We start from the raw sequence: 27,042 nt of genomic DNA on the forward strand, positions 1-27,042 counted from the left end.
TCACTCACACCATGCCCTCTTGTTGTTTTGCTGTTTTGCCATTAAAATATACATCAAAAAATTACTGGTGTTATGCAAATCCAATGCATTATTAGCTAATTACTATATTATGGTTATAACTGATTCTGCTGGCCCCGCCTCTTTGCAGCGCTCCATCTGTGTTAAACCAGGACGAGCGGTGGGCACAGGAGGTGAAAACCTTGTAGAATTACTCAAATGAAAGAAATCTATAATAACACGGTTAAAAGCTCATGAAAGGAAATTATACAATGTGTGTCTCCTTTAGATAATGCGGCTAACAAAGACACTGAAGCACAAAGTCTGTGTGGAGGTGTAAAAGCCAGGGGAAAAGCTTCAACAAGAACATTAAAAAGGTTTTGGAGCATCTGCACTTGAGTGTGCTTTGCTGTTTTAGCATTTTATTAAATCAGTATTTAACCAGTTGTAAATAAATAACTAAATCTGGAAAAAAAGAAGAAGATCATAGCTAAAACATAACGTGAATATTTTAAGACAACCATAAAGATTTGTTATGAAATAGACCTTAATTATTTCTAATAGGCCATTTAAATGGGCTTATTTATTTAGATCTTTGATATAATTAAGAATTCTTTAAGACAATTTACAAAAATTCTTCACATTAGAAAGTTTTGTCACGTGTAAAGAATGACATTAACATAAGTGTGCTCTGGGATTAATTGCGATTATCATATTTCAAAAGTGTTATTTTTGTTGATTGAAAGCACCAGTATTTTGCATCTTAAAAGCTCCACCAGTTTAACATGAGGCCAACTCTATTGTGACATCTTGATTATGTGACAAACCGTGCATCATCTTAACAGCAAACTTAGTGACATCCGGCCTAATCAACCGCCGGGCTCAGATAATGGGAGTCAGTGATGGGAGATGAATGAGGCAACGCCAAGGTCAAACCAGTGCTGTGAACTGTGATCAGCGTCTGTGTGCGCAAGCGTCTGTGTGCGCAAGCGTCTGTGTGCGCAAGCGTCTGTGTGCGCACGAGCGTCTGTGTGCACGAGCATCTGTGTGCACGAGCATCTGTGTGCACGAGCATCTGTGTGCGCGAGCGTCTGCGTGCACGAGTGTCTGTGTGCACGAGCGTCTGTGTACGAGCGTCTGTGTGCACGAGCGTCTGTGTGCACGAGCGTCTGTGTACGAGCGTCTGTGTGCACGAGCGTCTGTGTGCACGAGCGTCTGTGTGCACGAGCGTCTGCGTGCACGAGTGCACGAGCATCTGCGTGCACGAGCGTCTGCGTGCACGAGTGCACGAGCGTCTGTGTGCACGAGCGTCTGTGTGCACGAGCGTCTGTGTGCACGAGCGTCTGCGTGCACGAGTGCACGAGCATCTGCGTGCACGAGCGTCTGCGTGCACGAGTGCACGAGCGTCTGTGTGCACGAGCGTCTGCGTGCACGAGCGTCTGTGTGTACGAGCGTCTGTGTGCACGAGCGTCTGTGTGCACAAGCGTCTGTGTACGAGCATCTGTGTGCACGAGCGTCTGTGTGCACGAGCGTCTGTGTACGAGCGTCTGTGTGCACGAGCGTCTGTGTGCACGAGCGTCTGTGTGCACGAGCGTCTGCGTGCACGAGTGCACGAGCATCTGCGTGCACGAGCGTCTGCGTGCACGAGTGCACGAGCGTCTGTGTGCACGAGCGTCTGTGTGCACGAGCGTCTGTGTGCACGAGCGTCTGTGTGCACGAGCGTCTGTGTGCACGAGCGTCTGCGTGCACGAGTGCACGAGCATCTGCGTGCACGAGCGTCTGCGTGCACGAGTGCACGAGCGTCTGTGTGCACGAGCGTCTGCGTGCACGAGCGTCTGTGTGTACGAGCGTCTGTGTGCACGAGCGTCTGTGTGCACGAGCGTCTGTGTGCACAAGCGTCTGTGTACGAGCGTCTGTGTGCACGAGCGTCTGTGTGCACGAGCGTCTGTGTACGAGCGTCTGTGTGCACGAGCGTCTGTGTGCACGAGCGTCTGTGTGCACGAGCGTCTGTGTGCACGAGCGTCTGCGTGCACGAGTGCACGAGCATCTGCGTGCACGAGCGTCTGCGTGCACGAGTGCACGAGCGTCTGTGTGCACGAGCGTCTGTGTGCACGAGCGTCTGTGTGCACGAGCGTCTGCGTGCACGAGTGCACGAGCATCTGCGTGCACGAGCGTCTGCGTGCACGAGTGCACGAGCGTCTGTGTGCACGAGCGTCTGTGTGCACGAGCGTCTGTGTGCACGAGCGTCTGCGTGCACGAGTGCACGAGCATCTGCGTGCACGAGCGTCTGCGTGCACGAGTGCACGAGCGTCTGTGTGCACGAGCGTCTGCGTGCACGAGCGTCTGTGTGTACGAGCGTCTGCGTGCACGAGTGCACGAGCGTCTGCGTGCACGAACGTCTGCGTGCACGAGCGTCTGCATGCACGAGCGTCTGCGTGCACGAGTGCACGAGCGTCTGTGTGCACGAGCGTCTGCGTGCACGAGCGTCTGTGTGTACGAGCGTCTGTGTGCACGAGCGTCTGTGTGCACAAGCGTCTGTGTACGAGCGTCTGTGTGCACGAGCGTCTGTGTGCACGAGCGTCTGTGTACGAGCGTCTGTGTGCACGAGCGTCTGTGTGCACGAGCGTCTGTGTGCACGAGCGTCTGTGTGCACGAGCGTCTGCGTGCACGAGCATCTGTGTGCACGAGCATCTGTGTGCGCGAGCGTCTGCGTGCACGAGTGTCTGTGTGCACGAGCGTCTGTGTACGAGCGTCTGTGTGCACGAGCGTCTGTGTGCACGAGCGTCTGTGTACGAGCGTCTGTGTGCACGAGCGTCTGTGTGCACGAGCGTCTGTGTGCACGAGCGTCTGCGTGCACGAGTGCACGAGCATCTGCGTGCACGAGCGTCTGCGTGCACGAGTGCACGAGCGTCTGTGTGCACGAGCGTCTGTGTGCACGAGCGTCTGTGTGCACGAGCGTCTGCGTGCACGAGTGCACGAGCATCTGCGTGCACGAGCGTCTGCGTGCACGAGTGCACGAGCGTCTGTGTGCACGAGCGTCTGCGTGCACGAGCGTCTGTGTGTACGAGCGTCTGTGTGCACGAGCGTCTGTGTGCACAAGCGTCTGTGTACGAGCGTCTGTGTGCACGAGCGTCTGTGTGCACGAGCGTCTGTGTACGAGCGTCTGTGTGCACGAGCGTCTGTGTGCACGAGCGTCTGTGTGCACGAGCGTCTGCGTGCACGAGTGCACGAGCATCTGCGTGCACGAGCGTCTGCGTGCACGAGTGCACGAGCGTCTGTGTGCACGAGCGTCTGTGTGCACGAGCGTCTGTGTGCACGAGCGTCTGTGTGCACGAGCGTCTGTGTGCACGAGCGTCTGCGTGCACGAGTGCACGAGCATCTGCGTGCACGAGCGTCTGCGTGCACGAGTGCACGAGCGTCTGTGTGCACGAGCGTCTGCGTGCACGAGCGTCTGTGTGTACGAGCGTCTGTGTGCACGAGCGTCTGTGTGCACGAGCGTCTGTGTGCACAAGCGTCTGTGTACGAGCGTCTGTGTGCACGAGCGTCTGTGTGCACGAGCGTCTGTGTACGAGCGTCTGTGTGCACGAGCGTCTGTGTGCACGAGCGTCTGTGTGCACGAGCGTCTGTGTGCACGAGCGTCTGCGTGCACGAGTGCACGAGCATCTGCGTGCACGAGCGTCTGCGTGCACGAGTGCACGAGCGTCTGTGTGCACGAGCGTCTGTGTGCACGAGCGTCTGTGTGCACGAGCGTCTGCGTGCACGAGTGCACGAGCATCTGCGTGCACGAGCGTCTGCGTGCACGAGTGCACGAGCGTCTGTGTGCACGAGCGTCTGTGTGCACGAGCGTCTGTGTGCACGAGCGTCTGCGTGCACGAGTGCACGAGCATCTGCGTGCACGAGCGTCTGCGTGCACGAGTGCACGAGCGTCTGTGTGCACGAGCGTCTGCGTGCACGAGCGTCTGTGTGTACGAGCGTCTGCGTGCACGAGTGCACGAGCGTCTGCGTGCACGAACGTCTGCGTGCACGAGCGTCTGCATGCACGAGCGTCTGCGTGCACGAGTGCACGAGCGTCTGTGTGCACGAGCGTCTGCGTGCACGAGCGTCTGTGTGTACGAGCGTCTGTGTGCACGAGCGTCTGTGTGCACAAGCGTCTGTGTACGAGCGTCTGTGTGCACGAGCGTCTGTGTGCACGAGCGTCTGTGTACGAGCGTCTGTGTGCACGAGCGTCTGTGTGCACGAGCGTCTGTGTGCACGAGCGTCTGTGTGCACGAGCGTCTGCGTGCACGAGTGCACGAGCATCTGCGTGCACGAGCGTCTGCGTGCACGAGTGCACGAGCGTCTGTGTGCACGAGCGTCTGTGTGCACGAGCGTCTGTGTGCACGAGCGTCTGCGTGCACGAGTGCACGAGCATCTGCGTGCACGAGCGTCTGCGTGCACGAGTGCACGAGCGTCTGTGTGCACGAGCGTCTGCGTGCACGAGCGTCTGCATGCACGAGCGTCTGCGTGCACGAGCGCACGAGCGTCTGCGTGCACGAGTGCACGAGCGTCTTTGTGCACGAGCGTCTGTACACGAGCAGCCCGAGTCGCCGTGTTGTTTATCAGTCTGAATGCTGAGGCTGAATGCCCAGATAAGCGGCTTAAACACTCCACACACTCACATGGGACGTACAAAGCACCTGTTTTCCTCTAACGCTGTAGACGCTGGTATGTGATAATAGTCTGATTCAGTTTTTCTCTTATCAACAAACTTTTCATTTTAAGACTACTTCATAACAAAAGGGAACATATTTATTTGTTATCATAATCTCATATGACAGGAGCGTATGTAACTCTGGCAGATTTTATGTTTTTGAAAGAAATATTCTAACATTCCACAAATCTTGAACCTTATCATTATTTGTCGGGGATTGGATTTACAAACCTGCCATTTTAATATCATAACTTAAAGTTGTAAATATCAATGGCACCACTTTCACTATAGTGAAAAAAAAAACAATGTCACCTTAGTCTGTGGCAAGCAGTGATTGACCAATAAAATCTAAAACCACCTTGAGTCATAAAAGCATCTGTTGGAAGTCACGGTGTCTTTTAGTGGCCTCTACAGGCCACTGAGCATACTGCAGGAATCTGGCCCCCGGGCGTGAACTCCGTGTGCTTTTTATGTGTCTGCGTGGCCTTCATGCGCCTCTAACATGTGCTTTTACAACCACTGTTGAATCGTGATTATACAGTCGATGTGCTGAAGTCTGCTGCTGCCCATGTGCAGCACGACCGTAACCACAGCAGCAAACGTTCAAGTAGGAATGAGCCAGCTAATGCCACATTATGGCAAATATTGCAATATTGATTTGATACTAATACCAATGAGTTTTGTACTAAAATGCACTCAAATTCCCCAACTATGAACAACATTTTGTTCTTGAACTAATATGAATAGTAAATATTTGTGCAATATGAACAATGTATTACAACATATTTCTTTTGAATATTAAAAAACAGCTTCTTTTATGGGAAATTCTAAGGATCGATATTTTTGCACAATACCTTTGTCAGTATCATTATATCAATATTTGGTGTCAATCTGCCCATCAAAGGTCGCTTTTAGGGACAAGTCAATGTTTGTAGCTAAGGCTATGTCCGTTTGTCTAATGTTCAAATGTTAGAATTACAGATTGAATGAATGACAGTGATTTAACAGTGAGCTCGATTGTGTAGTAAGTGTAGAAAGGCCTTTAAATAAGTAACAGCTTTAGCAGAGGAGCAACGTCTGTGACATGAGTTTTTATAAAGCTACAACAACAATAAAGGAATAACAGGATTTTACAGAAGAGTGAGTGGAACTGTGGCTGTTTGGGACTTAAACACAGGACGTATCTTCAGGAAAGTGTCTTTGATCATCAGCAGTGACAGGTGAGTTTTATTGCGGCTGTTGTAACGCAGAGCTGGTTTAGTAATTATGTTTATGTCTGTGGAAATGAATAGCCAACTGCTTTACAATGCAGTGTGTATAAAAAACGGTTAATTCAATGGATTAAATATGGAGTCTGCTTTACCATGAAAGTCGCCACACGCTGCTGCCGTCGTCCCGTTGTGCTGGACTCTTCCCTGGAGGAAGAACACTGTCCTTCTGGGCTCGCTGCTGTGCACTGCTCTGATGGTTCATTGATTGACAGGGCTTTAAGTGGCCTGCCTCATGTTAGCCTGTTACAGGAGAATGTTAACAGGCTCTGCTCTCTCCGGGGAGACGAGCATCAGTCCAGAGAGGCATTCGTACAGTCTGTTATAGTCAGGGAGGGTTACATCTTATTTGTCCTTCAGGAGGGATGGGCCATGCTTCTTTTTAATTGTAGTTTTTGTGTATTTGCAGTTATTATATCATTGCTGTATGGTATCATGTTGATATTTAAGCAATATTTTTGAGCTTTTAACCATGATGTATCCTATTCAAAATTATACACCTGGGGTTTTGTTTTAATTATTGTTCTTTTTATTTATGTTGTATCATCACCATCAGCAGTAGCCCTCAAGAAAAGAAAACTATTCAAACCACATTTACGTGTTGCTAAACCTTTGATGAACATGTGATGCAATTGTTAGCGATAAAATGGTTTAAGAGTTTTTAAAGAACATGTTTACAGTATTTTCTTTATTCAAATCAATGACTCACCACAGGAACCTGGCCCTGCGGTTTAGGCCATTCGCCCAACAACCTAAAGGTCGACAGTTCTTGATTTTGTTTTTTTTTCATTCTTTTCTCTACGTATGAAAGTGGTTTGAGAGTGATTGGCAGATGATGCAGATTAACACTCTGTTCTTCAGGGCAGTAGCGTCTGTTCGTGTTAAAAATGAACTGGCGTGCAGTGTTTGAAGCATGTGGTTGATTTTTCATACCCGTTTTGAGTACTACTTTTTTTTAAATCTTTTTTTCTTTTTGTATGTAAGTGTATTGATTTGTTTTGCAGAATGACAGCGTGGTAGAAAGCAACGAGGAGTGTCCGCCTGAAGGTCTCAACACGCTGCTGGCCGATGTCGCTTTGGTGAGCTCGGGGCTGGACGGGATTTAAGAGATTCATGAGCTGTTATTTTGAAAATGTAAAATGTGGTGCCCAAAGTGGGGCCTGCGGGTCAAACTTGGCCCTTCAAGGGGTCTAATTAAACCTGCGAAGTGGTGCTGAGCTGTGTAAGAAGTGTCTGTTTTGATTAAATGTTGTGCTGAAAATACTGTCAGTAGCTGCAAAAGAGACATTATTTAATGATTCATCTTTTTCCAGACCAACTTTTTGATTAGGGTTAGACACAAAATGAAGTCTGGCCCTCGGTGCTGATGTGTAGGAGTTTGGGCAGCCCTTAATTAGAAGCCACCTTGAGCACACTAAAACATGCACAAAGGACCAGCTGCCAGATAGGAACTGAACTAAGTTGCAAATACCTTTAAATAAGTGTTAGATAGTGTGCAATATCCAATGACTTAGTTGGTTGTTTGACTATCTTTATATGTACAATTTGTTAGAATCATAAAGCAAAAAAGAGACTCAATACTGAACATTTTCTGGAACAATGCTCAGCTCATCCCATCACATTTATGTCCCATTTGTTTTTGGCGTTTCATCTGTGTCACTGTCACATCACTGTCCGTCCACATTTCAGTTTGTTTTGTAGGAGACCCTCGAAGCAGAAAGCCGCTCTGGTTCAGTCCCAGCTCCAGTCGCACATTTAAAAGTTACTGTTAATGATGATTTTGCATGTAAAAATGTTTAAATGTCTAAGGGGCTCCATTGTGCAACACTATAACAACAACCAAGACAATCACAGACACATATGATCAGATTCATCAGATTTTTATCAGATATCAAATACATTTTTTGTCAACCTTGGGTAACACCTCTGACATGACCTGCAGTTTTTCTCCCACTCCCTGATTTACCCCCAACGCAGCTGGTTTAGTCTATAAATTCCATGAGCATGTGGAAACAATATGTTTTGGAGCAGTTAAAGCTTCCAAATTTGCAAATTCAACAAGGTTTTTGTTTCAATAGATTTAACAGTTTTCAAAGGAGTTTAAAGTAAAAAAAAAAAAAAAAACATTAGTGTTAAGTATTTTTATTTTATCATCTTTGTCTGTGTTAGTGGCACCGGAAACAATAATAGGGTTTTTGGTATTTTCGCTGTTCAAACTTTTTTTGTCAATAATTTACCCCATAGTAAAGAGCTTGATCAATATTAATCCACCAAACAAGCTCCTGGCTAGCTCGCCAACTGACTAAACACAGATGGACCGGTTTTTAATGGAGCTTGAGAGGCGGGATTGGGACAAAACAGACTGAACAAATATTAAAATAATAACCTACCTTTTCTGGGTTCAGTTTAAATTGGAATGGAGCTTTTTTCTTTCAGAACATTATGTACTATTTATTTTGCGTAAACAGCATTAGAAAACCCAATAATACAACACAATACAGCCCCTTTAACTTTACGGACAATGGGTCTTAGCTGTGTACACTATTTCAACAACATTTGTATGTGTTATTACTATTCTGTTTTGAGATTTGTACATTGTTTTTGCCTTTTGACTTACCTTCCATTTACAGACCGCGATACCAGTGTCCCGGCCCATTCATTTTCCTCTTTATGATCCATTTTAATGCTCAAACCGTGACATTTCTCTGATCCAGGACGACTTACAGTGCGAGTCTCCCCCCGCGTTCCGTCCTCCGCCCCCTCCGGGCCTGCAGTCCCGCTCCGCCCGCCGCGACCCCGTCAACAAGTGCAACTCCTCCGAATCCTCTCACTCCGGCCTCTACTTCACCGCCCCCAACTCCAGCAACCACGTCCACCCGGAGCGTGGACAACAACCGTACGCCTCCAGCCCGTCCCGGGAGTATGCCACCATCCGCAAACGGGACACCATCAGGAGGGAGCCCATGGCCAGCGCTCACCTGTCCATGGTGACCCAGCACAACATCGGGCCCTTCCCCAGAGTGCAGTCCCCGAGCAGAGGTGCGAAACAGAGTGTCCAGAGCCCGCCCCCGCCCCCTCCCCCTCTGCCCGCCCCCGCCCCGCCCCCTCTGCCAGTGTCTGTGTCCTCTAAGCCCGTGTCCGTGTCCAAAGCGTCCAAAATGTCCAAAGTGTCCCAGAGCAGTGTCTCCAAGCACAAGTTTGTGGCGGTGGAGGTGCATCAGTCCAACGCAGAGCCGGACGTGAATGAGGTGCGACCGCTGCCACAAGCGAGAGGTGAGAATTTGAAAATTTTCATCAAAAAGACGTGATAGCCCTATTTTGATAATTGGGATCATTATCTGGACTAAATATACTCCCCCCATACAAAAATATTTTTTTAGAACAAATACAGAGGCATTTTTATACACGTGATACACTTTATTTGAAATATTCTCAAACTAGAAGCTTTCACTCACCATATTTCAACCTTTATTTGACGGGTCCACTACTTAAATATCCTCAGCTGCAGCCCCTAAAAATACTATAATTAAGGTGTTCCATATCATTTTTCTGGTGAGGGGTCTGAAACCTGTTGTTTCTTCTTCTGTAATTGCATCTATACATTTACAGGTGTTTTTCTTGCAAAAACTATACTTCAAAAAATAACCTTGTGGCATCACCTGCTTGTCCTCATGGAGAGCGAACGTTAAAAAGACCATGAGAATACACCAGTTTAATGCCAAACTGTGGAACATTTCAGGCAAAGCAGTAACATATCTTCATGGAAACAAGCAGATAGTCACAACAGTGCATCTAAAAGACAAAACAGAGGATATCAAATATTAGAAATACATATAATGTTAAGGGAGTTTTGAAAAATATAATGTTCAACTACTTAATCCCCTAAATGTGTTACTTTTAAGGAAAAGTAGCCTTCACTTATTTTAGCTTTCAGTATAAAATGAAATAGTTATTTTGATTATTATTAGTTATTAAGATAAAAGAAAACTGTTCTTCTTGGTAAGTTCCAAATAAATATCACTTGGCGTTATTGGGAAAAAAGATAAAAAAAAAAAACAATCATTTTTCCTAACTCAGATTTCAAAATTACTCGATATTCATATTGTCAAATCTTTATTGAGTATTGTAGCTATTTTGGCTTTTCATAATGTCAAGTGTCCAGGAACACAACAGTCGAATGTGAGTCATTTCCTCCTCTTCCGCTTCCTCATTTAATATTATATTAATAGAATAATGAGATATTGATAAATCAGCGCTCATTTTGCTTTGGTCCCTCGTTTCCTCCGTTGCTGCTGCTCTGGCCTGCTCTTGTTTTACCCAAGATGCATTTGGCAGAAACACTTTACACTTTGAGCTCATTACAGATTTCCGCTTGCATCAAAAGTAAAACGAAGAGCGATTTGTACAAAAAATAAAAATCAATTAAATAAAAATAAACACTGGAAATAAAAAAGACCAAACAATTCTTCTACACCTTGTAACGTTTTCTGTTGCATCTTTATCGAATGATCTTTAAAAATAGCCCTTGTTCATCCAAACCCCCTCGAATGCACACATTCTCCTGTCTTCTTTTGTCTCCTGGCCCATGCTCCGCCTTGTGAAAATCTATCCATCTCTTTTGCTTGTCTTAATTAGCATTTATTGACATTCACATGACATCTGTTCCGATTCCAAGCCGCTCGCGTTCTTTTGCTTCTCCGGAATCGTGGTCTGCATGAAAGGCAGGAATAACAATTAATATTTGATGATGTTACGTGCGTATTTGGCCTTAATGCGAGTTATTTGAGCGTCTAAATAAAGAATCCCCCATTACATTTCAAGCTTAGAGTAAAATGAGTTTGATTTTAATGAGGGAAATGAGATCCAAATTGCTTGTGGGTTTTGGAGTGATTGTTTGGAGAGGCAAAGCTGTCCTCAGAATTCAAACGAGGAGTAATTAGGTCAGTGCTAAAGGGCAAACGAGAAAGACTTACTTGACATTGTTTTTGGGCTCAGATTCTTTTTGTCTAGCATCTGATAAAAGGGAATGCTCAAGCTCCGGGGCATTTAAAACAGAACAATAAAGTTAAAACCCTCATATCGCCACTCAACTCGATCCTTCTGGGAAGAATCCGAACCAGTTTGTACTCCAAACCCACAATTAAACATAATAAGCATCGTCATTCTTTCAGAGCGACTTCATAACGAGGCTCCAGACTTGTTCTGAGTGATGTTGGCTTCTGCTTTGAAATGAGAGTCCCCAAAGTCCAACAATTGTCTTCTGTCTGTCAGTCCATTCCTCCAACAGCAGCTTCACTCCACTTTGTATTTATCAAAGAAAGTATTTGAAATCTGGTTTTCCCTTTTGCAGAGCTTGTTACCGCTAATAATTAGAGTAAATCAGACATCAGAGGTCAAAACTACAGAGAGTCAGCTTCACAAAGTGTCCAGACGTTGGTTTGTTTGTTTGTTTGTTTGTATTGAAAGGGTTCAGAAACAGCCTCTGTTTGAGTTCAGGTTTGCTTTAGATCCAATTGACAAGGGGTTTTAAGGGGGTTTTGGAAAGTCTACGAAAGAAAGACAGAAAGCTTTATGTAAGTGAATATACTCCCGATTAAGCTGGGTACTGTGGTACAGAAAAATAAAAGGTATAATTGATACAGAAAACATTAATTTACCCAAAAAAAAGAAAAGAAAAAATGAAAACAATACCAAGTTTTGATGCTTTGGAGAACTTTGTATAATATAAAAAGTTGATATGATATGATGCAATGTCACCACAACTGTAGGACTACTGGGAACTGACTTTGTTTAAAGAAATATTATTTGATCAAATGTATAAATATTATTCTCCCATTGTATGCAATAGACATAAATAAATACAGGAAAAGTATTGTTCTGTAGGAATGCAACGATTAATCAACGAATATATTTTTATTACTAAGACAGTGGCTTTATTAAATGAAAAGGGCAAAAAGATGTTATTGTTTTTTCCTCAAAATTACACTTTATCTCCCAATATTCTCTATTTTTTATACTTCAGGCAGCATGTTCCAATCATTCCAAATTACAAATATTGAACAATACAAGGTACAAACACATTTTTAGCTTTATTGAAAGAAGCTCTACTGAAAGGAAAGCCTGAATAGATTTTGAGAGCAATAATAAATATTCAAATAAACATGTAAACGACTGCATGTTTCTTTCATAATCTCCTGTTGGACAAACAAATCATGCGAAAGTTTTTAAAACAAGCTCTTGTCGTAGAGTAGTTTTCATTTGCCAAAAATATATTGATTTTTTGATATATATTTTTTGAATATTTTCTGACATTCTGGGGCGAATTCCTGTTCCTCCTTTTAAATCACATTCACTTTTGCCTCCATTTCATAATTTCAATAACCTATTGTTGTAAATCACCGATCAAACGCTGACTTGTGGTTCCACTTCTCCCTCCAGGTGGCGCTCTGTCCCAGCTGTCCGACAGCGGGCAGACTCTGAGTGAGGACAGCGGCGTCGACATCACAGACACGGCGCGTCCTCGTCACCATGGCGACCAGCAGCAGGGGGGAGGGGGGGACGGCCGCTCCAAACCGGTGAGAGGGGCAGGAGCAGCCGGGACTGGGACGTGGTCAGGACCTAGGGCCGCGCTTTGTTTTAAAGGACACATATTACACTTTTAAAGTACTTAGTGTTGAACTATGACATGTAGATTGTCATTTTGTTCATTGTAAACCGCATTATTGATCTCAAACTGCTTTAGGTTCATCAGGATGACATTTCAGCAGCAGTCGTTGACATGTCATTTTAGAGTCCTCCATGTGTGACTCTGGGTTTTAATTGTTCAACTAAGTACAGGATGTGGGTGGGGATATGGGGCAGGGGAAAAGCGGAATTTTCTGAACACTTGCAGGACAAAACAGGAGTACTCAAACATACAGGAATCAATCAAAATAAGTTTAAGTAAAACTAATGATGAGGAAACGCTGTTCTTACAAGGTCAAAAGGTCATTAAGTAGATTTGTATATTATGTCCCCTTTAAGAGTAGTGAATAATAACATAGTTGACCTGACTGAGAGGAACAATTAGTAAATCTAAAATAAATCAACAGAAAAAGTAAAGGCCTTCAAGACAATCCAGGAGGTAGAGGTTGGTGGTTCAAATTCAACTCAAGACACATTGTATTTTTGTGTCATTGGGCAAAACGTAAGAAGATTTCCAGTCACAGTAACAAGAACTAACACAAACCTTATTTTATTTATTGTATTTATTTTATTTATTCTATTTAATTTATTTATTTTATTTCAGTAACACTTCAGATATGACCTTCTCCAGTCATGTAATAAAAAAATTATGTTGGTTGTTAGGCCGTAGTTATTTTATTACTTGGTTTACGGATCCGCCGCACTTAGATTATTGATTTATACAATATAAATAAAATTAATTATTATATTTTTTTTTTTATAAAGTACCGCCGACAACACAAAATAGCATTAAATGAAATATAAAAAGCGGGATTTAATCAAAAGATAAGAGCGCGTGAAGCGTGGAGCAGCGCCGACCTGCGCGGTCCCGGTGAGAGCGCGCGCGGTCCCGGGTCCCGGTGAGAGCGCGCGCGGTCCCGGTGAGAGCGCGCACGTCCGTTTCCTCCGCCTTTATATCGCAAATACACATTTTAAACCTGTTTACCACATTTTCTCCAGCGCGTTTTGCCGTGACTAAGGCTGAACACCTAGAAGTGTGAGTTCTGAGTGTAAAACACACTAAATCTACTGTTACACGCTCCTGCGCACTGCGTCTCCCCCCCTCTCCTCCCGTGGTGCGTTTTGGGCAAACCCGGAAGAAAAAATCTTTTGAAATTGAAATTATATTTATATTTCGCCCGCCTGTGCAATATATTTCATTAAAAAATCCGTAAACCAAGTAATAAAATAACTACGGCCTCAGATGGAATACAAGTACACTTAATTCACATTATTCTGTAAGTGAAAAACATGCCAAAAATAAAATTAAAGGGCTACTGTTTACCTGTATATGTGGCCCGCGCACACACAGTTTCATACAAATATACAATTTCACCTTGTGTCCCAAGTATAACAAACAATTTTGATCTGTTTTCTCAAATTAACAACAATTTATCTTACCTATTGTCCATTTATCTTTTTATTTGTGTTCAATTTTGACTTATGTGTCCAGACGTGTGGGTCCTGACCACTGACCAGTTCAAAAGTCCATCATGTTTTTGGTAGACTGCAGAATAACGCTGTGTTTTTCTAACCTTCTTTCCCCCTTGTTGTTCCTAACCCTAACTCTGCCTCTTCCTCCGGTTCTTTCTCCGGCTTGTGTTTTCATTTCTGTGTCCTCACCTGTCACACAACCCATTATCCCATCACCGCGGCAACCACACAATCCTCCATTTTCTCCAAACGATGATTAAATGAAGATGGTAAATGGAAAAATTGACACTGATGGCTTCGGCTTTGGCTCTTAACTCCGAGCGCTCGAATCCTGGACGCGTCAGGTCGTGTTGCATTTCAGGTCTCACAACGCAGGAGTTCTCACAAAAACGGCTTCCAATTATATTCCAAATACTCGGCTGAGACAAAGTGGTGTCTGGGTAGATCGGGTTTATAATAATGTCAGGCCTTTGAACTTGCAGACTGTTGTTTTTGCAGAGTTTTGGGGATATTTTGGTTTTGTACAATCACATACAACTTACCAAGCTTGAAGGATTTTGCCTAAAGGTGCACTATGTAACTTTTCTGGTAGGGATCGACCACTTGATTGTCTCCATGGTGATATAAAAAAAAATCTGTAACCTTGAATGTTACGCTATGGCATTAAACCTGTCTATTATTCCCCAAATCCCCTTGTGTTGTTACTTTGAGCTGGTTCGCCTCACCACAGATCTGACCTGTAACTTGGCCTGGAGGCATCACCATGGAGATGGATAAATTAGTACCGCGTTGTGATAACAAATTAGCCTCAGTAAAGCACGAACAAATACTTAATTGACGATGAACAAATAGTTATTAAATTAAAAACGATTCAGGCCTAGTAAAAACTTAAAGGATCAAATATGACATTAAATTGCCTTAAACTGCCATTCCCCATGTTATAAAATATGACATGCCAAAGCAGAAGTACACAAGCATGTTTAAAGGCCAGTAACTATACAAATAATGCAGAATTTATTATGTGTTTGGAGTTAAGTAGTACCTGAATATTACATATATTGACAATTATGAAAAATTAGCATCATTAACATCTTTTGAATTGGAAAAACAGGACAATGAAACGCGTCAATAGCTGAATATTTGCTGCAAAGTCACATAAACAATTGAACAAGCAGAAAAAAACACGAAAAACACACAAGTGTAAAGCTGTATTCACAATTACAGTAAAGATTGTAATGTCATGTAACGTCCAGTAGGAGCAGCGTTGTGGCCCGTGACCTTGAAAGACGTTTGTATGAATGACTTGAGATGTGATTGGTTGAGAGGCAAAGGTAGCGGGGCTGTGATTTGCTGATAGTGACATGTCGGGGTTGAATTTCGGACTTGAATCTAAAAGTGTGGCCTCGAGCAGATGAAACGTGTGCGAACAGAGAATTAAAAAACAGGAAACGGCTGCTATCGGGTGTTGGCTCGCTTTTGAAGTCTCTTTCATATCGTTTTTTCAGAACGAACAACTCAAGCGTTTGATTTTCTAGCAATGAAGGATTATTTCTACACCGTATAAGTAATGTTTTAGCTTTAAAATGAACTATTGATGCTGGTTTATAGAGCCAAAATGACTAAACTAATTCTCATAGTCAGATCTGAACCATGACTAAGCATTAACTTTCGATAATTAACATGACTTTTATTCCGAATATTAGTTGTTTTTCCTACAGTATTTGTTTTACGTTTCAAGCTAAATAATCTGCACATGTAATTTAGCTTGATATAAAAAATATAAACTTTGCATAATAACGACAAATACATTCTCAAAATGACTCCTTATATCAACAAAAAAATAATTAAATTCAGAGTTGGAGAGCAGGACTAAAACTAGATTCAACTCAAATCAAGAGCCTGGGGAACCTCTGCAGTCCTGGTACGCGCCCCTCAGTTTGAGAGCCCTCCTGACCCATGTGCATTGTGTTGCAGCCCGGCCTGCTGGAGCCCACGTCCACTTTGGTGCGGGTGCAGAAGAGCGCCAGCACCCTGGGGATCGCCATCGAGGGAGGAGCCAACACGCGCCAGCCGCTGCCCAGGATCGTCACCATACAGGTCAGTGCGACGCACGCCGTCCAGAGAGGGATTTCAATTTGAATTTTACCTTTATTTGATCAGGAATGTCCCATCAATACTACTAATTACACCATCATAAGATAAAGTTCAAATGCAAAAGCTTCAATGAGTATAAGATCTGAATTAAAGAGGACAAAGTATGTATTTTCAGGCATATTGAACTCTAACATAAGGTCATCATTTTACATTTTAAACCACAATATTGATCTAAAATGTCATAGTACCGTAAAAGTTGGACTATAAATTGCTCTCTGCGGCCTATATTACGATGCGGCTAATTTATCGATTTTTACAGGCGAACGGCCTCTAATTGCGCTCTAGCAGGAAGCTCTCTCTCTTCTTCACTCGTTAAGAACAAGCGCAAGAGCAGAGCCAGATGTGGAGACACAAGTAAATCTGCTCACACAGGGACAGAGGGAACTGTATGGACGTGTTCTGTTCAGCGTGTTAAGCTTCAAAACGCTGCATGTTTTATTACAATTTGACTCATATTCACTGAGAAATTAGTCTAATGAGGAACTGAATTTAGACAGGTCCAAACGCAAAGATAAACATGAAGCGTGGACATGCAATATGGTGGTCTGCATTTTATAACCTGCCCCAACTCACCCTGCAATGAAATGAGGTCTCACAAGTTTGCAGGTGCCCGTGGGTCAAAAGTCAACCAGCACATCACTACCATCTTTGTACCATCTTTATGTGTAAATATCTCTTGTTACAACATGGACCCCTGTAGCTTATATACAGTATGTAAAAAAAATACAATTCCGTTGGTGCTGTTAATATTCCGGAGTGCTCTACCCACTTTTACACTTTTACTTTAAAACAGTAACATTTCACTATAAGCAGTGGCTTGTCATTGTCATAGTTTTTGTTTCTAGAAAATGCAGCAGTTTTGTTTTTTATTCAGTCTTACGTTTTCAAATATTTACAGTGAAGTACTGGGACGTGGGAGGGGGTAGGTGAAAACAGACATTTTCTGAGCACTCGTGCCTCAAATGCAGGACAATGCAGTCAACATGAATGGTTTAAATTATTAAAATAAATGTATTGTCTTCAATTGAATATTGTAAACGTGCAGGGACTGTGTGTATCAGCCATCTGGAGTCCTCCTTAGGGACAAAATATATGCACTTTACTGTATTCCAGGGTATTTTAGAGCCACCCTGTATCCAGTTCACTTCTCTCAGACACGCAAACACTATCAAGACATCGGGACATGCCTTTTATCTTGTATGTGTCATGATAGGACGCTGCACTTACTTTTCCAGATGGGATTTATGATATTTAGATACATTTTGGCCAAATAAAAAAAGTGGTTGGGAGTTTGACTATATTGTGACATCAAACTTATGTATGTAATATCTTCACAATAAGATGAGTCAATTTAGGAGGATTTTCTGTTCCAAATGAGCAGCGTCGCAGTGTCAGATGTGAGCGTGCAGAGGAGCGAGGAGGGACAGACACACGCTGCTGAAGCTGGTGATTGGCTCTGATCAGATGAGCCAAGATTGTCACCAAAATAAGCTCTTTGCTGATTAACATTCCGAACATGTTGCTTAGCATTTAGCAGCTCGGATGCCAGTTTAACACGCTATTTATGATCTAAAACCCCAAAACATTGATGACTTTTCCCCGGCTTTGACTAAAATGTGGCCGACGGTTTGTTCATAACTTGCATTTTTGCGGGCTAATGCTATTGGCTATAGACAAAGGGCTCTGGCGTCCTGTAAATCGTCCTGGACTGGCCGAGTTGCTAAGCGATCGACATCTGCATCTAACGCCGCATCTGTTAATTATGCATCTTTGGGGAGCGCCATCGGCTTGTCTCCATGGATATTTTATTGCTAAAATGTTCAAACATGTTTTGACACCATGGAGACAAGCGAGAGTTGGACTGTAGGAGAATGGGTCAAAAGATAACACAGTAAAAACAAATGCATAAGCGGCAGACATTTAAGAGATGAAAACAAGTGCTTTATTCAGCGTTGTTACCATATTTTCTGGCCGACTACGCTCTCAAATAGCGTCTAATGCGAAACACAATGTAGCGTGTCATGTAAAATTGTGCCCTGTCATTGTTCGAAACTTTTTACGCTCCCAAGTTCCGCTCCGAATTCTCAAACTATAATTACCTCCTCTGATAGAAAAAGCTTTTAATTGTCTTAGTGAAATATTACAGCCAAACAGTTCAGCTCCGGAGAGAGGATTCAGCATGACGAACAAGTGAGCTGCTTAATTATTATTATTTTTAGGCCCGAGCACCACAAGCTGGCGAGAGGCCTATTAATCTCGTAAGGCCGTGCAAAGCACGGCTGTGAAAGTGCGCACGTAGTGCACACGAAATCGAGCGCGAAGCGCTCGCCCACTTCCAAACACTCACTAACGCACTCCTTCACTCTCGCACGTCCCGTGCATACTAATTAGTAGTAGGAAAATGGAACATTACCTTTGTAAACAGGCGAAGCCCGTGCAAAAGTGCGCACTAAACAAGCACTTTACATTGGGATGACAACCGCAAAGCGGTCGTCATCCCCTTATAAAGCACTCATTTGCGCTAAGTAGCTCATGAATACGTTCCCCATCTCTTGCATGTTCCGTTCATATAAGCATGTAATGCAAAAATTTAACATTTTTACTGTTTAGAGGGCAAAAAACACAAAGTGGACGGAGCCCACTCAAAATTAACGAAATTACCCGTTTTTTCTTTCTTTCTTCTCGGGACCAACCCCCCTATTTTTCACCCAGTGAACATTGACGAAAAGTCACAAAAATTTGTACACCTCTAAAAATCGTGCCTCTCTACATTCTGGCTATTTCCCTTTTCTAAAATAAAAAAATTGGCGCGTCAGCGCCCCCAAATGTACCAAAAATGCATTGAGATAGGAAATGACCCAAAAAAAATCTGATCCTAGAATCATGAAATTTGGCGCAGAGGTAGATGGTGACAAGAGAAGTAAAAAATATTATTACGGCAACGCCATCCACCCAACCAAATGTCGGCCATATTGGTTCAGAAATGGCTAAGCATGACTCGGGAGTTTTTCCAAACGTCGTACTTTTACGAACTCCTCCCAGGGCGTTGGCTCTAAAAAGCTGAAATTTGATGAAAATGGTACTGAGAAGTGGGACATCAAAAGTTATTCAAATGACATTGATACCTGTCACGGTCTCTGTGCGGCGAAGCCGCAAACTTTAGCTAGAATTTCAGAAATCTCCCAAATTTAACATTTCTGCCGTTTGCGCAGATAAAGTCCGAATTGCGTCAAATTAGAATCAGTTGTTAAACTCTTTGCCCTAAACCTACTTGAAGTGAAATTAATTAATTTGGCGTCACAGCGCCCCCTACAGATTTTATATGGAGGTTAAATGTTTAGTTTTGCGAAATTATCTGAAATTTTACACAAAACTCAATTTTGGCATCCCCATCAAAAATGTAAATGAGACTCATGTCATTATTGTTACGGCTTTGCTGTAGCGATGACCGAAACCTTCCATGTTATTCCAATGGGGAAATTGCCAGAACATGGTTACACTTTATACTTTCACCAACTCCTCCCAGGGTGTCAGCCCTATTAACCTGAAATTTGGTGAGACTCATCTTCAGGTGTGAACCATCAAAAGTTATCCACATTTTTATTCAAAGAGTCACGGTGTCTGTGCGGCAAAGCCGCACATTTTGCCAAGAATTCAAAATAAAATTGCTTTTTGATGGTAAAACAAAGGGGAGAAGATGTGACAGCGTCACAGATTCAGCAGTAGATGTAATAAAAGGACAATTGGGGCGCGTTATAAGATAAGATAAGATATTCCTTTATTGTCCCACATGTGGAAATTTCATTGGTGCAACGCAGGTAGATACAGAGGTAGATACAGAAGAACAGATCACTTATAGGAAGTCTGAAAAACACTTTCAGTAAAAGATCTCCTATAAATAAATAAAAACTCCCATAGACAAATAAATAAATAAATACCATTGCATGTGATCACGACAATAATTGCACATGAATATGTGTCACGACAGCAAATAGATTGCACATGAATTTCACAGTAATTGCACATGAATTGCACATGAATTCCAACAGCAATTGCACATATGACGGAATTGCACATCAGTATTAGGTTAGGTCAGTATTGCGAGTGTTCAGTACTAACAGTTTTTGTTATAAAGTCTGACAGCAGCAGGAAGGAAAGACCTACGGAACCTTTCCTTCACACATCGAGGGTGGATCAGTCTCTCACTGAAGCTGCTCTCCAGAGCAGAGAGAGTGTCCTGCAGGGGGTGACACTCATGGTCCAGCATAGATGTGAATCTAGCCAGGACCCTCCTGTCCCCCACCTCCTGCACCGAGTCCAGAGCACAGCCCAGGACGGAGCTGGACTTCTTGATGACTCTGTCCAGCCTCTTCCTCTCCCTCTCTGTGATGCTGCTGCTCCAGCAGGCCACACCTACAGGAGGGCCGATGCCACCACAGAGTTGTAGAAGGTCTTCAGGAGTGGCCCTGTCACTCCAAAAGACCTGAGTCTCCTCAGGAGGTAGAGCCGACTCTGGCTCTTCCTGTACAGTGCGTCTGTGTTATGAGTCCAGTCCAGTTTGTGGTTCAGATGAACACCCAGGTACTTGTATGAGTCCACTCTCTCAATGTCCCGTCCCTGGATGTTCACTGGTGAGGGGGCAGTGGGGTGGCGTCTGCGGAAATCCACCACCATCTCCTTGGTCTTCCCCGCGTTGATGAGGAGGTGGTTCCGCTGACACCAGTCCACAAAGTCCTGCGCCAGTCCTCTGTACACCGCGTCATCGTCGTCCGTGATGAGTCCGATGATGGCAGGGTCGTCAGAGAACTTCTGCAGGACACAGCTGTCCGTGTCATGTCTGAAGTCTGCAGTGTAAAGGGTGAAGAGAAAGGGCGCGAGGACAGTGCCCTGGGGCGCCCCCACACTGCAGGTCCGAGTGTCAGACACACAGTTCCGGGCTCTCACAAACTGTGGTCGGTCTGTGAGGTAGTCCAGGATCCACTCTGCCAGGTCATACACCAGCCGTCTCCAGCTTGTCCCTCAGGAGCAGCGGCTGGATGGTGTTGAAGGCGCTGGAAAGATCGAAGAACAGAATCCTCACAGAGCTCCCAGGCTTTTCCAGGTGAGAGAGAGAGAGCGGTGCAGCAGGGAGATGACGGGTCCTCCACTCCGATGCCAGACCGATATGCAAACTGCAGCGGGTCTATGGCTGAGCTCATGGTGGAGCGGAGGTGGTCCAGGACTAGCCGCTCCAGTGTCTTCATCAGGTGGGACGTGAGAGCCACTGGCCTGAAGCTGTTGAGGTCTTTGGGGCGCGGCGTCTTAGGCACAGGTACCAGACAGGAGGTCTTCCAGACCTGTGGTACCACCCTCAGCTTCAGGCTCATGTTGAAGACATGCTCCATAACTCCACACAGTTCATCTGCGCAGGACTTAAGGAGCCTGGGGCTGATGCCATCAGGTCCTGCTGCCTTCCTCACTTTAATCCTCTTCAGCTCACTCCTCACCTGTGCTGCTGTGACAGTCAGTGGTTGGCAGGGGGACTGTGTGCTGGGGGGATGGGTGAGTCCAGGCGAAGTGGGGAGCTGATGGTCCGGGGCAGATAAGCGAAGAGGAACAGATGCAGGGCATTGTCCAGCTGTGGAAGAGGGAGCATGCAGCTGTGCAGGGGGAGGGGCGGGTGACCGATCAAACCTCAAGAAGTGAGCATTTAAATCGTTCACCCACTGTAGATTCCCCTCTGTCTGGGCAGGGGGGATTTTGAAGCCCGAGATGGTTTTCAGGCTCCTCCACACTCCCTGAATGTTCTTTTGCTGCAGCTGCTCCTCCATCCCCCTCTTGTAGCCGGCCTCAGCCTGCCTGATCTTCCTCCTCAGCTCCTTCTGCACAGTCCTCAGCTCCTCCTGACCTGAAGGCTCTCTTCTTCTCCTTCAGCAGAGCCTTCAGTTCACGGTTAATCCATGGCTTGTTGTTTGGAAAACACCGCACCGTCCGGGAGGGAACAATGTTCTCAAAACAGAAGTTGATGTAGTCCGTGATGCACTCTGTGATGGTGTTGATGTCCTCCCCATGTGGGTCATAAAGCTCAGTCCAGACAGTGGTGCTGAAGCAGTCCCTCAGAGCCTCCTCGCTCTCAGCAGACCACATCCTCACCTCACGGGACACCACAGGCTGCCTGCGCACGATGGGTTCATACACAGGCCTCAGATGTACAAGGTTGTGGTCCGAGCTGCCCAGGGGAGGGAGGGGGGAAGAAGAATAAGCCTCCTTGGTGTTGGCAAAAAACAAGTCCAATGTTCTATTCTCTCTGGTGGGGCAGGTAACATACTGGGTGTATGTTGGTAGAACAGAAGAGGGAGAAGCGTGGTTAAAGTCACCAGAGATGAGGAAGAGAGCCTGTGGGTGCTGTGTTTGCAGCCTACAAGTGCAGGAGAGCAGTGCTTCACAAGCGCCCCCTCCTCTTGCGGCGTGGCGTCGGCGTGGCGAGGGCAGATCATTGCCGCTTGTGGCTATATTTTATGAATTATTATTATTATTATAAAAGTCTAACATGCAATAGAATACAGGAAATTACATGATTTGTCTTCAGAACTTTTTTTGACTTTGAATTTCTCTCTGGAGGTTTTATTTCAGCCTTCAAACCCAGAGCATCCCTGGGAATATATAACACAGCTTTATTATGGAAACTAACAGACACGATAAACCAGTCACAACAATGAGAAATGTGCCATCAAAAGTGTGTTTGTTTGTACTTTCAAACCATGAGGGAAAAACTTAAGTCCCTTCTGTCTCTAACTTTAGTCCCTCCCGTCTACAGTACACACTATTTCCAAGTGATGGGCAAGACCAGTTATTTTTGTATCGATCCGATACCAAGTAATACTATTCAGCAAGTACTGCGATATCAATCTGATATCGATACCAATGAGCTTTCAATTTAAAACTCCTCTTTTATTAAGATTTTATTTTCCCTGGCGCCATAATCTTTGGTTCACCATCTTAAACCGATCAAAACATGAATGATCAGTGCAGATAAACTAAGATAAACAAAGTATCGCAAACATTTACAAAAGTTATACTTAAAAACTGCAATGATTTTTAGAGGATAGATATATTTGCATTGGAATCGATACTTTGCTATATCAGTCGGTATTGATATATTGATATTTTGTATTGATCCAACTGATTTTGGGAGTCACAAAAAGGTATTACATTTCATTTAAATACTATTTAGGGATCACGCCATTTTCCGTGCTGTCTGAATGTCCAGCAGGTGAAAAAGTAAACATTTCCCACAATGCACCTTGAAAAGTAGATGACATGGTGACATTGACTAGACGCTTCACTAGACCACAATGCTTTGGAAGGGTTGGAAAAACAACAGGACAGCGATGGGTTGGACAGTGATTTGTAGCATTAGCTGCTGTTGGATGTGTCTAATGATGGAGAGAGCTCCACAGAACAGACCTGAACATTGGCCCTCAGCCTCTGCCTCGCCCGTCAGCTGATTGGGACCAGAAAGAGCCTGATTACACGCAGAGGCTCAAGAGGCCGTCTGAATCAGCACTTTCAGAATCACAGAGGAGCGCAGAGCAGAGGGAACAATGTGGTGAGAGGTGGGCGACTAATGAAACCTGTACAGAGCCACTGCAAATGAGAGAAGAGATGGAGAGAGTTTGCATGATAATGTTACAGTGCCACGATGCCCTGACCTGAACCAGGTGCACATCAGAGGCTTTTTAGCCATAGTAATTATTTGTTGTGTCACTCTGTACCAGGAGCGGTGGGTGCCTGGCTCGTGGGCTCCTGGTGCGGACAGCTCCTCTGATGGTGCTTTTACTGGTTCATCTGTACTCAGCCTCATGTTAATTATATAATATAAAAATACATTTTGAAATAATTGTATACATTGGTTTTAAACGCTCTATAATCATCCTACTAATCCGGTGATAAACAATGGGCGCATCTCGAATGCTTTTCCAGTAATCTAAGGAGTCCATCAGGGGTGCCCTTTGTCACTGTATTTGTTTATTTTAAGTACTGACAGTTTGGCTGGTAAAATAAGAAATAATACAAGACTAAAATGGTAAACAAGTTAAGGTGACCATGTATGCTGATGATGCCACCTTTTTTATACAATTAAAACAATCAACTTTGGAAGCATTATTTATGGATTTAAACAGTTTTTCAAAGATTTCAGGACCAAGACCCAATTATGAGAAGTGCGATATCTTACGAATAGACACCAACTTCTTTGTAAGAAGCTCAGCTCCAATTAAATGGACCAGTGGAGCAGTTGATAGTTTAGAGATTGTTGAATGCAATTATAATAGACAGATTGAAAAAGTGGATAGAATTTTACAGCCCTGGAGGGGTAATAATAATACAAGGTAAAGTTACATTGGTTAATGCACAAATTATCCCCCAATTTGTGTATTTATTAATGTTACACCTTTACCTTCACTTTCAAGTACTAGGTTTTAAAAACATTTTTAATTTATTATATCATTATTGTCAAATTTATATGGAACAATAAACCAGACAAAATGTAAAGACAATTCAATTTACAATTGTTTTGAAATGGTGGATTGAATTTAAAAACCTCCATTTAGTGACCTTCTCCTTACAAGAAGCACATAGATAAAATAATTAAAAATCAACTCAAATCAGCCGTTCTTTAAAGATGTATTCAAAGCGTGGCTGAGACACAGGTGCTTTGGATTAATTAAAATATTGTTATTGGAGGAAAACCATTGCTAATAAAAGAAGGGGTCATTTTTGTGAATGATCTTTTGGATAAATCTGGAAGTGTTCTCTTTAATCAACAGCTCATGTATTTATGTAACATATTGCTAGATTGTCTAAGTTTTAATCAAATACTTTCAGCCATTCCTAAAATTTGAAAGAACAGTTTGCAGAAAAGAAAAGAAAGATAAGCAATTAGTCTATCTGGCTAAATTAAACCAACACAGATAAATCATTAACTAATGTTAAAGAGGAGGATCATCAACTGGACTTAACTGGACCTGAGTTCTTTGTCCAGTGTCCAGAGGATCCAGTCCAGTCTGTCCTCAAGATTGAGGTGGGATCAGACAATCTGGGTTTGATTGAGACCCAAAATCAAGAAGCTGATCGAGAGACAAGCAATATCACATTTCTGAGACAATTGAAGCTGATTTGTCTATGGAAGAGCCCATCAGTCCTCATCAGATCCTGGATGGACTTCCTGTGGCCTGCTTCCTTAACCAAGCTCTGGTCTGATATCTGGTCTAAAAGTCCTCGTTTAAACCAGAAGATGTCCCAATCTCCATTAAAAACATGAGGGCCATGATCAAAGCCCTTGTGACGGATTACAGCCACCAGAGGGCGAAGTTGAGAGCAGAGGGCGAGGTCTTCTAGGAGGCCACGGTGAGGCCATCGCTCGTGGCTGTTCACTGCTCTGGGAAAATGATTCTGTGGCTCATAAAGTAATTCCCTGGGCATTCAAATAAAGTAAAGACAAACTTCACCACCAAATTTGTGGCAATTAAACATGTTTAACATCAAAATGTCATATATGCATAAATGATGAAGTCAACAATACAACATATTTAGGAGGAATAATCAATAGCAATCTAAACATTCAAAGCCAGGTCATGAGGTAATGTTAAACCAAACTTGAGCTGTTTTTGTTTGATATGAAAGGAGTTGTCTCTGTTACATCGACATGATATTCTCTCTCACTGTCTCACCTCATGGTCACAGAACTCGCCCTCAACACTTAAGACACTTGTATCATTGTACAAGCAGCAATTACGATATTTTGAACCGGCTTTTTTAAATGTTTGACAAATCATATGTCCCCACTGTTTTCTGGTCCGGCTCTCAGACCGAACACCAGAGCCTCAGTGGAGACTGTGCAGTTCCAAAGTTCAGAACATCATTTGGACCCGGCCTGTGGAGCTCTCCTCTAACTGCGACTGACCTGAACATCTTTAGCAAACGTCAGGGCAGACTTTCACACATGATCATTTTCAGTGAGATAAATGTTGTTATTGTTGAATACCTACAGTACCTTTACTAAGTTATAATGTTTTTTTTTTTTTTTTAATTGAATTGTTGTAAAAGGACAAGTGTTGAACATTAGCGTTTTTGTTATAACACTTGAAACGATCTGTCTGGTTCGTCCAATGTAATTGCTATGTTCATATCAAATAAATACATGCATAAATAAATAAATATGAATAAATACAATCAAATAAGTAAATTAATAAAAGAATGAAATAAATAAAATATAAATACAAATAAATGTTCCGAGTTACACTTGGTCCAGTAATTTAGCCCTGAACCTAAAATAAATAATAATTACTTTTAAAAAAGAAAATGTGTAGAGGTTCCTGTCAGTCAATTTAATGAAAAAGAAAATAAGATGAATTGGAAGGACTTTTCTATGAACGTGTGATTGGAATCATTGGAAGGCCACAGGCTGCTTGGATGGAGAATGGTGGAAGTCTTTCACGTTTTTTTCAAAGGAACATGATGACTTTATATAAAAATACAATTCTGCTAACAAATTCACAAGACATTTTACAGAAATAAATTGAATACTTTGAAGCAGTGTACTTGTTCTAAAAAAAAGTTGGAACCCACCAGCAACGTGACTGAACAGTTTTCTCCCAAGTACAACTGTCAAGCTGTGAGGGAAAAATCACAGAGCAGGAGCTACAGGAAGCAATTTATTCCTGTTCTGCAGTAAAAATCACTTGGGATGGATCGTGTTCCTACTGAGGTATACAGGACTTTTTATGAAGAAATAAA

General features: G+C 43.6%; 1 protein-coding gene across 5 annotated transcripts in view; it reads left to right on the forward strand.

Moving 5' to 3' along the window:
• The window catches only part of whrna (whirlin a), a 277,090-nt gene that overhangs the window by 227,712 nt on the left and 22,336 nt on the right, over positions 1-27,042 (forward strand). For 3 of the 5 annotated variants that reach the window (XM_072453445.1, XM_072453446.1, XM_072453447.1), the window contains 4 exons: positions 6,960-7,034; positions 8,670-9,228; positions 12,394-12,530; positions 16,087-16,209. In XM_072453445.1, coding sequence (XP_072309546.1) covers positions 6,960-7,034; positions 8,670-9,228; positions 12,394-12,530; positions 16,087-16,209 — 894 coding nt within the window. The remainder of the gene's footprint in view (positions 1-6,959; positions 7,035-8,669; positions 9,229-12,393; positions 12,531-16,086; positions 16,210-27,042) is intronic. The other 2 variants (XM_072453448.1, XM_072453449.1) reach the window with 2 other exon arrangements.

The sequence above is a fragment of the Eucyclogobius newberryi genome, unplaced genomic scaffold (genome assembly GCF_026437365.1).
Source record: "Eucyclogobius newberryi isolate DKJ021-1_F unplaced genomic scaffold, fEucNew1.0.hap1 SCAF_2, whole genome shotgun sequence".
NCBI lineage: Eukaryota > Metazoa > Chordata > Actinopteri > Gobiiformes > Gobiidae > Eucyclogobius > Eucyclogobius newberryi.